This window comes from Phaseolus vulgaris, chromosome 4, assembly GCF_051622355.1.
Source record: "Phaseolus vulgaris cultivar YP4 chromosome 4, ASM5162235v1, whole genome shotgun sequence".
Classification (NCBI taxonomy): Eukaryota; Viridiplantae; Streptophyta; class Magnoliopsida; order Fabales; family Fabaceae; genus Phaseolus; species Phaseolus vulgaris.
Window position 1 is genome coordinate 16,364,408 of NC_143501.1, and position 12,803 is coordinate 16,377,210.

The 12,803-nt window shown below is 34.2% G+C and overlaps 2 protein-coding genes across 6 annotated transcripts; one reads left to right on the forward strand and one right to left on the reverse strand.

Annotated features, from left to right (window-relative positions):
* The first annotated feature begins 4,563 nt into the window (after positions 1-4,563).
* Positions 4,564-8,033, forward strand: LOC137837405 (uncharacterized). Of its 4 annotated transcripts, none has more exons than XM_090301708.1 (2): positions 4,564-5,257; positions 7,782-8,033. In XM_090301708.1, the coding sequence occupies exons 1-2, from the start codon at positions 4,595-4,597 to the stop codon at positions 7,860-7,862; spliced, it is 744 nt and encodes a 247-aa protein (XP_090157834.1). In that variant the 5' UTR covers positions 4,564-4,594; the 3' UTR covers positions 7,863-8,033. The 4 variants fall into 4 exon arrangements, with proteins under 4 accessions (XP_090157834.1, XP_068502487.2, XP_068502486.2 ...); XM_068646386.2 differs by having other exon boundaries at positions 4,594-6,310; XM_068646385.2 differs by lacking the exon at positions 7,782-8,033 and adding an exon at positions 7,051-7,205 and having other exon boundaries at positions 4,594-6,310.
* Positions 8,034-8,736: 703 nt separating this feature from the next.
* LOC137837406 (UPF0481 protein At3g47200-like) lies at positions 8,737-10,920 on the reverse strand. Of its 2 annotated transcripts, none has more exons than XM_090301709.1 (2): positions 10,590-10,920; positions 8,737-10,390 (listed from the first exon to the last, which is right to left on the reverse strand). In XM_090301709.1, exon 2 carries the CDS (start codon positions 10,243-10,245, stop codon positions 8,857-8,859), a length of 1,389 nt encoding a protein of 462 aa, XP_090157835.1. In that variant the 5' UTR covers positions 10,246-10,390; positions 10,590-10,920; the 3' UTR covers positions 8,737-8,856. The 2 variants fall into 2 exon arrangements, with proteins under 2 accessions (XP_090157835.1, XP_090157836.1); XM_090301710.1 differs by having other exon boundaries at positions 8,737-10,238; positions 10,590-10,793.
* Between the last annotated feature and the right edge of the window lie 1,883 nt (positions 10,921-12,803).

The following is a 12,803-nucleotide window of genomic DNA, read 5'->3' on the forward strand; positions in this document are numbered from 1 at the left end:
GTATGAACTTTTTATGTGTTTTAATTTTCAATTACATATAAACTTTTGAACATTATTATGTGTGCTTTAATTTTCAATAAAATGGATGATTATAACTTTATACATTATTTTATTTTATTATGAAAAAGTGGTAGTTAAATTTTATAATTGTATAAATCCGATTATAAAAAAAATTGTAAAAAAGTGGTGGTTAAATTTTATTTATTCAGAATTAAAATTACGTCAGTTAAAAACGTCACTACTTACATATATTATGGCGTTAGAATCTTCTTCAATGAATGTAAATTGCGACAGTTATAACTGACACTATTTACGTATATTATGGCGCCAGAATCTTCTTCAGTGAATGTAAATTGCGACAGTTATAACTGACACTATTTACGTATATTATGGCGCCAGAATCTTCTTCAGTGAATGTAAATTGTGACAGTTATAACTGACACTAGTTACATATAAAAACCGCCACTACTTACACTATGTTTAAAGTGACGGGTGTTGCGGCAGGTAACATAAAACCGCCACATTAAACTTTGTGGCGGCCAGTTCTATGGCGGTTAGGGAAACCGCCACAAATGTATATTGTGGCGGTTATAAACGCCACTTTATACGAAAAAAACCGCCACAATATACACTTTTTTTTGTAGTGTAAACTCAGTTGAAGCTGTTGGGGGTTCAGGCGAGGAAGTTCAAGTGTGTAAGTTCAGTCAAGATGATTGTTATGCCAGCATGAGGCGTGAAGGTTAAATGAGTTGGAGTAAACAACTTGCTCCTCGACGACGGGATTCCCAGAGTGGACATTCGTCGATGGCAGGTTCCTCTCAGTTAGAACATGCATGGCGTGGCAAAGAGGAAGGTGGCACCTGCGACAAGCGATATCACATAGATGGTGTACTTTGTGTTGAAGATGGTTGCTACCCTTTCAAGATTGTGTTTGATGAAGACTTATATGTAGTGTTTGATGAAGTCTTATATGTACATTTCATTTGTATTTTGCTTTGCTTTAAGTATGTCTTAGGGAGTGCTTAGAGGTTGTCTAAGAGTGGGCTTTTTGCTGAGTAACTCACCTCATAACCACTGGCCATGTGATAAGAACAAGCATAAGTTTTCTTAAACTTTTTTTCACATGTTTTACAAAAAACACGTTTACTGCATAAAAATAAATCTGTTCTTTTTTAAATAAACAGATTCATTTTTACACTGATGCCTTGGCTAAGTCTTGTAAAAATTAGTTTTTGTGCATCAGGTATTTTGACTAAGTCCTCTTCTTTTCAAAACGACTGAGTTTTAAATAGTTAAACTTTCTCTGTTTTCGTTTTGAAAAATAAATCTGTTCATCTGTAAATGAATAGATTCTTTTTGTCTCTGGTGCCATGTCAAGCTTAAACGTTTTTCAGTTTTATCTCAGCACCAGAATGGTTGACTAAGTCTCCTCACTTAACAAATTCTCTAACTGCTTTTGAAAATAAATTTGTTCATTTTATTTTCAATCTGTTCATTTTATAACAGCTTTAACTGTTTTTCAAAAATCTGTTATAAGTTGGTTTTCTATAAAATGCAAACTTGTTTCTGAGTTTAACAACAGTTCATACATTTGCAAAAACAAGTTTTGACAGCAGAGAGTTAAGTGTTTACAAAGGATTAGCATTTGTTCTTCAAAGATTTCAAAAATCACAAAGTGCTTGTTCTTGGTTTGGTTCCAAAAGCTTGGTGTGAGGTGTTGCTATTGTTCTAGCAATCTTACCTACTGGTTTAAGGCAGATCTTTGTATCCTCAATCAGGTGTAGTCGTTTCACTTCTCATTTCTTGTAATAGTTTGGTTGAACACTCTTCTTGATAGGTGTTCTTGAAGAGTGGGTGTGTGTGTGCTGAAATAGGTTTTTTCAGCAAGAGTACCTAAGTTCTTGTAGGTTTCAAGAACAGTGGGAATTGTACTTGGTTGTACTGTGTTTTAGTGAATTCCACCTGTTGTTGGTGAAGACTGGATGTAGCTCAGTTGAGTGAACCAATATAACTGCTTGTGTTCATTCTCTCTCACTCTCTGCAATTTCGTTTCTGCATAATTGATAAAACAGCAAAGAAATAAATCAGTTCAATTGAAAATAAATCTGTTCATTCTGGGCACTGTGCATACTGTTCTTGATTTCTGAAAAAGTTGTTTGAATCTGATAAGAACATATATAATCTGCTAAAAGCCATTGGAACAGATTGACTGTGATAGGTTGCTCAAGAAACTGTCAAAGCCATTAATTGAACCTTAAACAATTGCTTAAAGTTGAAGCTTGCTGTTCTGTGATTCATTGTTCTTAATTTCTGGAAAATTGCTTGACATCAAGAAGAACACTCATAGTCTGTTAAAAGCCACTGGAACAGGTTGTTTGCAAAGGTCACTCAATTAATTAGTATGCTATCAGTTGAACCTTAATCACTTGTTTGAAATTGAAGCTTGCTGTTTTGTGTTTCACTGTTTTTCAAATCTGATATCTGTGTGTGTGCATCTGGAAATTCTCACTGCATAATCTTGTGATTTACCTTGCTGAATTAAAAGCTTTTCAAACAAAAACAGTGTTGAAATAAATCTGTTCATTCTCACATAAATCGATTTATTTTCTGTAAAACTGTGTTAAACACTGTTTCTGCGAGAAAGTTTTAAAAGGTCAATTCACCCCCCCTCTTGAACTTTGGCACTATTAAACCCAACACTTTGTTGCATCCGATACTCGCCTTGTCAGGTGGCGTTCCAGAGCGTGTTACGTGCTAGGTTGCACCTTGAATAGGAGACGTGGTCGCGTAACTGCATGCTACATAGAAATGGTCCTCAAGTTACCCCAACCCAGATGACGACATGTGTAGGGTTGGATGCTACCTGTTACCCCAACCCAGATGATGACACATGTAGGGTTGGGTACTACCTGCTACCCCAGCCCAGATGATGACACGCGCAGGGTTGGATGCGAGCCTCGCGTCCAAAGAATAACGGCCTGGAGAGAGAAAAAACCTAGCTATAAAGGTAAACTTAACAGAATTTGCAGAGGTACGTTTTCCATTACGGCTCATTGCTAGGGTTGTGTGCACTTTAGTACGGTTCTACAGAGTATATTTTTCTCTGAGTTTTGGGTGTTCGTGTCACTGACTTGAGCGTCGGAGCGCCACCGGCCGCAAAGGCGCCACCGTGTGTTTTTCAGGTTCCCAGAGAGGCTTTTGTGGTGTGGACTTGAAGGGCACGTAGCGTGAAGCTGGTGAGGAAGATCGTGACGAGGCAACGCTCTTGCGTTAGGTCAACCGGCAGGAACAACAATCTTTCTCCTTCTAAGACTAAATTGCCAACCAAAACATCAAATAAAAAATGTTTTTTAAATGTTTAGGTTTTGGTCATATCGTTGCAAATTGCCCTAGCAAAAGAACCATGATGGTAAAAGGGGGATAGTAGTCAGTGAGCATAATGATCAATCTTTTAGGTCTACCTCCCCTACTCCTTCAAAACCCCCTAGTGAAAATGAATGTAAGATACCTTGTGAATGTGAGTTATTGGTGGTAAGGCGGATGTTTGGTACTATTAAAAAACATTTTGATGAAACCCAAAGAAAAATTATTTTCTACACCCGCTGCCTTATCAACAAGTTATGTTCCATGATCATAGATAGGGTAGTTGTGCTAATGTGGTTTAATACAGATTTCAATAGATGAATTAGGAATTTACGTTTCAATTTGAGAAATTTAAGGAAGAGATTTTTAAACCTAAGAACACGACAATAGTTTGTGGATTTCAGTTTTATTTTAGAATTCTTAAAGTTTCGATTTGAATTTTCGTCACAGTTTCAATTTTGATTTCACAACTCTAAATTCTAGATTTGGATTCTCAATTTCTCAAAAAAGACTTAAGGTTTTGAATGTTTCAGACTACAAAACAAAGACAAAGGGACATGTTCTTTTCATTTGTTATTTTAAAAAGATATGAATCTTGTTTCACAATCTCAAACATACTTTTTATTTTATTTTAATTTTAAAAAAATTACCTACTATTAAATCTTTTTCACCCATGGGTAAAACTTTTCTGTGTTTCGCTTATGCACTTTTTTTCCCTTTTGTAAATGATAATATTCCCACCATATAGGTAGTAAGTAAAATAAATTTACATAAAAAAATGTCAATGAATAATTATCTGTGTGTAAAATAATTAATGAGTAATTATCCATGGGTAAAATAATTTTTTCTTGGATTGAGAGTGTCTGCAGTATCCACTTAAGAGGCTTAAAACTTCACATGCATGTTATGTCTATTTTTGTTGTTAATGAAAAGGATCAAATTAACCCTTTTTAACATCTTTTAAACCAAATTTGAGACTATATTAAAAATAAATAAAAAAATTAAGGAAGATGTATATGATATGAAGATGTATATACAAAATAAATAAAAAAAGACTAATTAAAATAAATATTGAGAAAAAAATAGTATTGAAGTTGAAATAATGGTGACAAATGTATATTATATGAAGATTATAAATAAGTTTTATAATAATAATAATTACAAAACCAAAATATACCATAAAAAAATGTGGATGAAAACAATATTTATATGCGTTATTAATAAATAGACAATGCAACACACATCCGCAGATTTAGTTGGAGACTTTGTTACAGCCTCCAAAGTTTACATAACAATGTTGCTAAGGTTCAGGTTTTCTCTTTGTTGTTCTGTCTCCAATTCTCCTCCTTCTCTTCCAAACCCTACTTCTCTCTTTCACTCTCTCTCTCAGACCCCACTACTTGACGATGACACTGTTCAGCACGTTGTCTTCGAATTTAATCGTATGCTTCATATGCGCCGTGTTCCTCCCCTTATCGTATTTGGAAAGATTTTGGGATCCCTTGTGAGGATGAAGCACTATCCCACTGCTATTTCCCTTTTTAAGCAAATGGAACTCAAGGGAATTCACAGTGACCTTGTCAATCTCAACACCCTCATCAATTGTTTCTGCCACTTGTCTCAAATGACCTTCGCTTTCTCTGTTTTTTCCAAGATTCTCAAACTGGGTTATCACCCAGATGCCATAACCTTAACTACGCTCATCAGAGGTTTCTGTCTTAAGGGTGAGGTCCAGGAAGCACTCAACTTTCATGACAAGGTGTTAGCACAAGGATTTCGGCTAGACCTTGTGAGTTACGGTACTTTGATCAATGGATTGTGCAAAGTAGGAGAAATCAAAGCGGCCATCCAATTGCTCAGAATAATTGAAGGTCGATCAACTAAGCCTAGTGTGGTAATGTACACCACAATAATTAACTTTCTATTCAAAGATAAATTTGCAAATGAAGCTTTTGATTTGTATTCTGAAATGGTTGCCAATGGAATTTCTCCTAATCTTTTAACCTACACTACTCTAGTTTATGGCTTTTGTATTGCGGATCAGTTACAAAAAGCTATTCAGATACTGAATGAAATGGTATCAAATAACATTAGGCCAAATGTTTATACCTATACTATACTGATTGATGCATTATGTAAGGAAGGAAAGGTAAAAGAAGCCAAGAATGTGTTAGCTGTGATGGTGAAAGCTTATGTGAAACCTAATATTTTTACCCTTAACGCTTTAATGGATGGGTATTACTTAGTTAATAAAGTGAAGAATGCGAAACATGTATTCAATGCAATGACCCAAATGGGAGTAACTCCTGATGTTTGCAGCTACAATATCACAATAAATGGACTATGTAAGAACAAAAGGGTGGATGAGGCCATGAATCTCTTTCAGGAGATGCATGAGAGGAATATGATTCCTAATAAAGTAACTTACAGTTCTCTTATTGATGGTTTATGCAAATCTGGAAGAATCTCTTATGCTTGGGCTCTTATTGATGAGATGAATGATAGAAATCAAAAAGCAGATGTAATCACTTACAATTCCTTGATAGATTCTTTATGCAAAAACCATCATTTAGACAAGGCAATTGAATTATTGAGCAAAATGATAGAGAATGGAATTCGGCCCACTATGTACACTTCAACCATACTTATTGATGGAATGTGTAGAGGGGGAAGACTTAAGAATGCACAAGAGGTTTTTCAAAATCTTTTGATTAAAGGTCACAGCCTCAACATCTGCACTTATAATGTTATGATCAATGGTCTTTGTAAGGAGGGTTTGCTTGATGAGGCATTGAAGTTGTGGTCCAAAATGGAAGACAATGGTTGCGTCCCTGATGCCATAACTTTTGAAATAATCATCCGTGCTCTCTTTAAAAAGGATGAGAATGAAAAGGCTGAGAATTTTTTTCGTGAAATGATCTCTAGAGGCTTGTTGTAATGATAAAAGGTGACACCTCATTTGAATATCAAATTACGTTTATCTTTTTGCCATTCATGAATGGTTTGTAAATTTTGTATCGGTTGACAAGAGGAGTTCGTTTCGCTGTGACCTCTCTGTTTCTGATGTTTTCCGTGTTGCATATTGGATTTCAAGAGTTGATATTTTTTATTTTCTACTCTGCATTTTGATTGCTATCGAACTTCTGTGTTCTTTGAAATTGCATTTTTATTGTAGAATTTGTTTAAATGATTAGTAGAGGGGTTGAAATTAATGATTTCATTGTTTGTCAAGACTAAAACTGTGACCTCCCTACCTATGTCTAAAATTCTGATGCCTTTTTTTTCTTTATCAGTGTGATATTCCCCATTCATGGTCGTCACAGTCCATTGATGATTTTTCTTTAGGGCGTCCAGTGTTGCATTTCAGGGAAGCCCTATTTCTTTCATAATGGTAGAAATCACATTTACATACAGTAAGAAACTTTAAGTGTGCAAGGAAATAAGGTGGGGAGAGAAGGAAGAAAAACAGTGGACTTACTTGGGACAAGTCCAGTCCTCATGATAATAGATAATGCACAGCTGCTGATCATTTGATGGGAAAATTGTTGGACGAAAGTTTGAAGTTCATTTTACTTCTAGAGATTCTCTACCACGTTATTGATATTGATGTAACTCATAACAAGTTTTATATTATGTAAATAAGCTTCAATGCAATGAAATTCAAATTTTGGATATTTTTTTTACCAGGTTGTAGAAGACACTATAGTAGAAGATACAGAGTATATAAGCCATTGGTCTCTCTGGTTTTGCTGCAGCCTCCTGTCTTGTCCCTTGAATATTTTAGCCTGAACTTCTACAGATCTACACTGCCACACCATCCTTCCTTCGTGTGTGTATGATTACAAAAAGGTTTAGTTATTCTCGCTATTAAGAAGTTATGATATGCCTCAAACTGATAGTTTCATAAGAAAACTGCAATTAAATTAACATTTTATCATAACCAGCACTACATGGTGGCATTTTACAATACAGTTCTTTATGGGATTACAATCTTCATGAGAACATTCTGAACATAAATTGAATTTATTGGCAACTAAATCAGAATCAGAATGGTATTTTCATAGAATTTTGTTTTGGATTTGATATCAGAATCAGAATGATGTCCCTTTTTTCTTCCTTCCTTGCTACTTCTTTCCATTCTTACTTTTCAATTTCTGAAAGTTTTAGCTGATCCCATTGAAACTAAAAAACTCCCCTGATAGGGTCTGGGACTTTATTGAAGTGTGAGATTGTCTGCTATGTGACTGTCCCATATATATTCTAGTCATGTTTATATGCTTCCTGTATCTGTGGTTTACATCTATTACCACGTAAATTTGTAGTAGGTTGAAAGACGAGATTACCTTAATTTGTAGTACTCATAATCTTTACATGTTATTTTTCTGTCTCTGCATAATCTTTTCTGATTTATCAAACAGGGAACAGCAGAAATAGAGATTTTTGATAAGCATGAAGAGGCAAGTAGGTATGACATCCTAGAAGTGATTGGATTTTTCTAACAAAAATCAAACTCCTTTGTTTGCTTCCACATCCTGAAATGGTTGAAATTAAGCATGTAATGTTTCCTCCCTCACGATGAGAGTTCAGGGATGTGTATGTTGTGTTTATGTTGATGGATCTGAGCTTCATGAAGTGACTAAGGCAAGCATTCTCAATTTTATTTTCTCTTAGAGTTTTTCATTGTGATTAGAAGTCAAAAAACTATTCTAGCTCATGCTGATTGCAGGCTAAAAATGTGATTTCGGACTTGCTCTAGTTTCATTTAATAAAACTCCATCAGCTATATTCTGGACAATAAGTATTCTAGGAAGTTGATGCACTTATTCTTTCTGTTCTGCTTTTGCATTTGGAGATTTTCAGCTGGAAAATTCAATCAAATTAATTATTTCCATCCCAGAATCATCCTTCTAACCAATTTGCGGACTGATTTTACCTACTTACTCTTATTCAGGACTATGTTGCAATCTCGTGGTATCAATTAGAGGTATTAAAGTTAGGGATGATAATAAAATTTGCTTAGCATATATTAGCTAGCAAAGTTATTGATAGAAAATAGATATGGATACCTACATATATTTATTATTTGTTGTTAGTTATTTTTATTTTAATATTTTATAAAAATCAAGTTACCGAATTGAAATTATTGATGAAAAATATTAATGATTGAAAAATTGTAAGACTCTGAGATTTATTTTAAGATAAATTTTAAAAGGATAAAGATTTGAAAGTTTATAAATAAAAGCAATTCCCATGCATACCATAGAGTAGATAATTTTAATCATAATATTAACAGTGTTAATTCTACTTTGTGTTGATGTGTCATATGAATTAATGTGACAAAGTTATTGGAGGGATTGAAAAGGACACACAAAATGCACAAATATACAATTTACTAATCTTTGGTGTAAGAAAGATACAATTTGCTAATAGAGGTCCTCGTAAGAAATATCAGAACAGTGTACTTAGGATTTAGTGTATTATAGTTTCTTGCCCTCAAAATACTGAGATGACTGAACAAATAGCTTGAATTAGAGTGAGCAAAAGCAGTAGAACTGCTGCAGTTGTAGATGCCTTTTTCCATGGAGTGTTGAAGTACTCATGATAAAAGATAGCCTTGTTCTTGTTGCCAGGATTTTCATGGAATTTAATCAAGTCATCGTAGAGTGAGCAATAATCTTCACTAATATATGACACAATAACATTTGAGCAAAGATTGTTAAACATTTTAGCCACAGCACTGGCATCACCCATGCAATTGACTATAATTTTCTTATCAATTAGTATGTTCACATCTTTTTCTGTGTTGATAAGAAAATAAAGAAAGAATAAGTACTGAGTAATGTTGGGTGAAAGTATGTAGTGACATTGCTCCAATGCCACTATATTCCTGAACCATATCTCAGTTCTATCATCAATAGTTAAGCATGGCATTTCCATTACACCCCTAAGACGATGATACTTGAAGTCAAACAAGCATTTCCTAGAACTAGCCTTGAATACCAAACCCACTTCTGATAGTTGGCTTGCGCTCGGAAGATGTTTAACCATATATCCCACTTTCAGACTTTCATAACGAATTTTTGATGGTTTCATGAAAGTTCTTAGAAGATCAGTGAAGTGTTTTGGACTCTCAATTGTGTTTTCATCTATGTTCATGCAGTTGTATTTCCGAAAATATTGAAAGGTAATACTAAGACATGAGAGAGAATCAACATCTCTTACAGGGCCAATGAATTTATCCATGTTTTCATCATTCTTAAAGGGAAATTCAACTTTCATACCAGGCTTAGCAGAGTTGAATATGTCTTCAAGAACAAAGAAAGGAAGCTGGTTTTCAAGTAGGGTGAGATCATGAACAACATCATTTACCAACCATGATTTTGACAAAGGGTCTGTTTCAATCAAAGCCAAGCCTGTATAGAATCTAAGAAAATGCTCAATTATAAAACAAGCATCAACCAGAATCATAGTTAAGAAATCATTGCTGTTGCAATTAATAGGCTCTGCATAACACCTTCGAATTCGCTTTTCCTTCTCAATCAGTCCTTGAAACAAATCCTTCATATTTAACTGCTTGTTTCGATCTAGAAATCTCTGGAGATATTTCAGTTTGAGTTCTTCCATTTTGTTAAAATTCTTGTTCTCTCCATCAGACTTACAATGTTTGTGAAACGGGCCAATGGAAACAACTTGAGGAGCATAGGCTTTGGGATTACCTTGGCGAATTTTTTGTGGTACTCTATAAATGCATTGCTCGTTAACTTCAGACACTTCTACAACCACTTTCTGAAGCTTCCTGGTCAATTCTGTCTCTAAATACTGGGCTTGATTTTGTGATGTACTATTTGATGCTCCCTCCATTTCCTTACTATTTCCTAACATCACATGGTGACAGTTACAGATAAACAGCACGAACTTAAAGTTGGATCAAGTATCATTTATTCCAATAAAAAGGTTTAGCACAAATTTGAAACTAGGAAGTATATGGGGCACTTCTCATTCCTGTAATCTGGACTTAGACCTAATTCTTTGTAACAAAATTAACATGTTAGGTTATGCATGTTATGATTTAAAAATGATAAGACATGTTATGATTACAGAAAAGCATACAAAACTAATGTAATATTGAACTCCAGACAAAAACACCAAACTAATTCCATTTCAAGAGACTGTTAAATATTATTTGTAGTATGCATTAGAAAATAACAGAGAAAGTGGAAAGGAACCTGCAGATGGTGAAGTTGTTAAGGAATGATCTTCAGAAATTCACTTTAACTTCTGCACAACTTGATCTACTCTAGAGATTTTGAAATTATATACCACTGTTTCTGGTTGTTCTCATTCAAGCTAAAACAAGACATTTTAAATTGAATAAGTCGTTTACACTAAAGTCAACAGCCTCTGGGACCAGTTTTCCAAAGCTGGCTTATGAAATTTGATCTGTTCCAACTGAGACAGTTGACTATAATAATTGGTAGCCGTGTGGGCTAAGGAAGAAATCCTTTAACCACCATAAATCCAATTCAACATATTTTCACATAATCAATACAAATTGACACTATTAACAGCCTGTAAAACATGCATAAGAACAATCTGATCATGTAGTAATAGGTTACATGTTACAATTTAGTTTATCATTGTAACTTAAATTTTAAAAGTATATGTTTATTTCTTTATTTTCTGAATTTAAATATTTTTTTATAAAAGTGTTCTATAGTATTGTTAGATTGGAACTAAAAAATCACAACTCATTGGAAATAAGCTTGTTCTTCCTGCACCACCATAATTTCATGATACACCCCCACAATGGTCCAAATGAACATTTTACCCTTCTTTAAATTAACTTCCGGATTACCTGTTCTGAAAATTCTCTAGAACACGATTTTTGGAATTTTTACAAGAGGATTTTCAAAACAATTTTTAGAACAAAATTTTTGGAATGGAATTTTCAAAACATGAAAAATAGATTCTGAAACCAGTTTTTCAAAACAAACTTTCTGTTTTTTTTTAATATATTTTCTCTTTCTTCTTCCTCGTAAAGTTCTCCCTCTTTTCTTCTTTTGCAGTAGACAATAATAGTGATATGGTGCAGTGATGGAAGCTATTTAGTCTTTTTCTATTAGTAGTGAGGGTGCAGTTATTGATGATGGGGTGCTGGAAACAAAAACCTTGAAAATTAGGATGAGACTACACCAAGGCTTTTGCTTCTTGTATTCCAGAATTACTATCTGCACTCCTATAGTTTTACCCTAGTGGAAATTTAAAAACAAATCTTATGGAACAAACTTTCCAGAATTGTATATCTTACACTATTCTAAAAACATCAAATCCAAAAAGGTGTTTTTGAATTATCAATCCAAAATATTGCATAAACATACACCTCTCGTTTTCAGAGTGTGAAATCAAAAAAATGTTACGGATTGAGTAATCAAGAAATTTTCTGGATTTGACAATGCAAAATTAAAAAAAAAAAAATCAAATTACCTCAACAGTAGTTAGTGGCTTGGCAAGGATGGTTGCAAGAGGAATGAGAGAAAAAGTAAAATGGAGATGAGGAAGAATTAGGGTCGAAGATTAAATTATAATTTAAGAGTATTTTAGTCTTTTTGTTATTAGTATGGATGCAAGTAGTAATTATGGGATTATAAAGAAAAAGTTTTACACGTTTTACACTTTGGTCTTTGTGATTGAATCAAAAGGATGACAATGTGGGGGTGAGTTGTGCGGGTTGAATCCCAGCCCGATAGAAAAAAATACGGGACAGACTAACTTTGTTAATTTTCTGGCTCATTTAGACTTGTTTGTTAAAACATTATTTTGTTACTGCTGTATTTTTGTTACTGCTGCTATTCTTAGTGCTTTTTTCTGTTTTTTGTGTTTGGGCCTTTGTGGATCTTTGGGTTTTTACTAGTGCCTATATCATTTTTTATTCTTTGTAAGCACTTTCACTGTATATTCATCCTCTGATTAATGAAACCCTTTTTTACTCATCTTTTCTCTCTCTCAAAGTTTCTTCTTCTTCTTTCTTTGAACTCCTTTGTGCTCACGGTTCTTGTTTTGACACCCTTTCTTTTACTGCAATTGACCATTTTCATGATGGTATCAGAGCTCTTCTTTGAAGAGCTCTGTTGCGCTTCATCTATGATCTCTTATTGATTCTGTTTCGTCGTTCTTTCCTTTCAATCTTTTTCTTTTTCACTCTTCCGCTTCTCCTCTGTTTTTCTATTATTTCTCGTTTTCTTGTTCTATTTTTTTCTATTTTACTCCTTTTTTGGTTTCTTCTAGACAGATTTTCCTTTCGGCATGAAGAAGGAAGAGGAGGAATCAACCCCAAGTTATCTGTATCTCCATCCAAGGGAGAATCCAGTTACTCCTCTTGTCTCACTGGTGTTGGACTCTGGCAATTATCATTCATGGAGCCGGTCGATGCTCACGGCGTT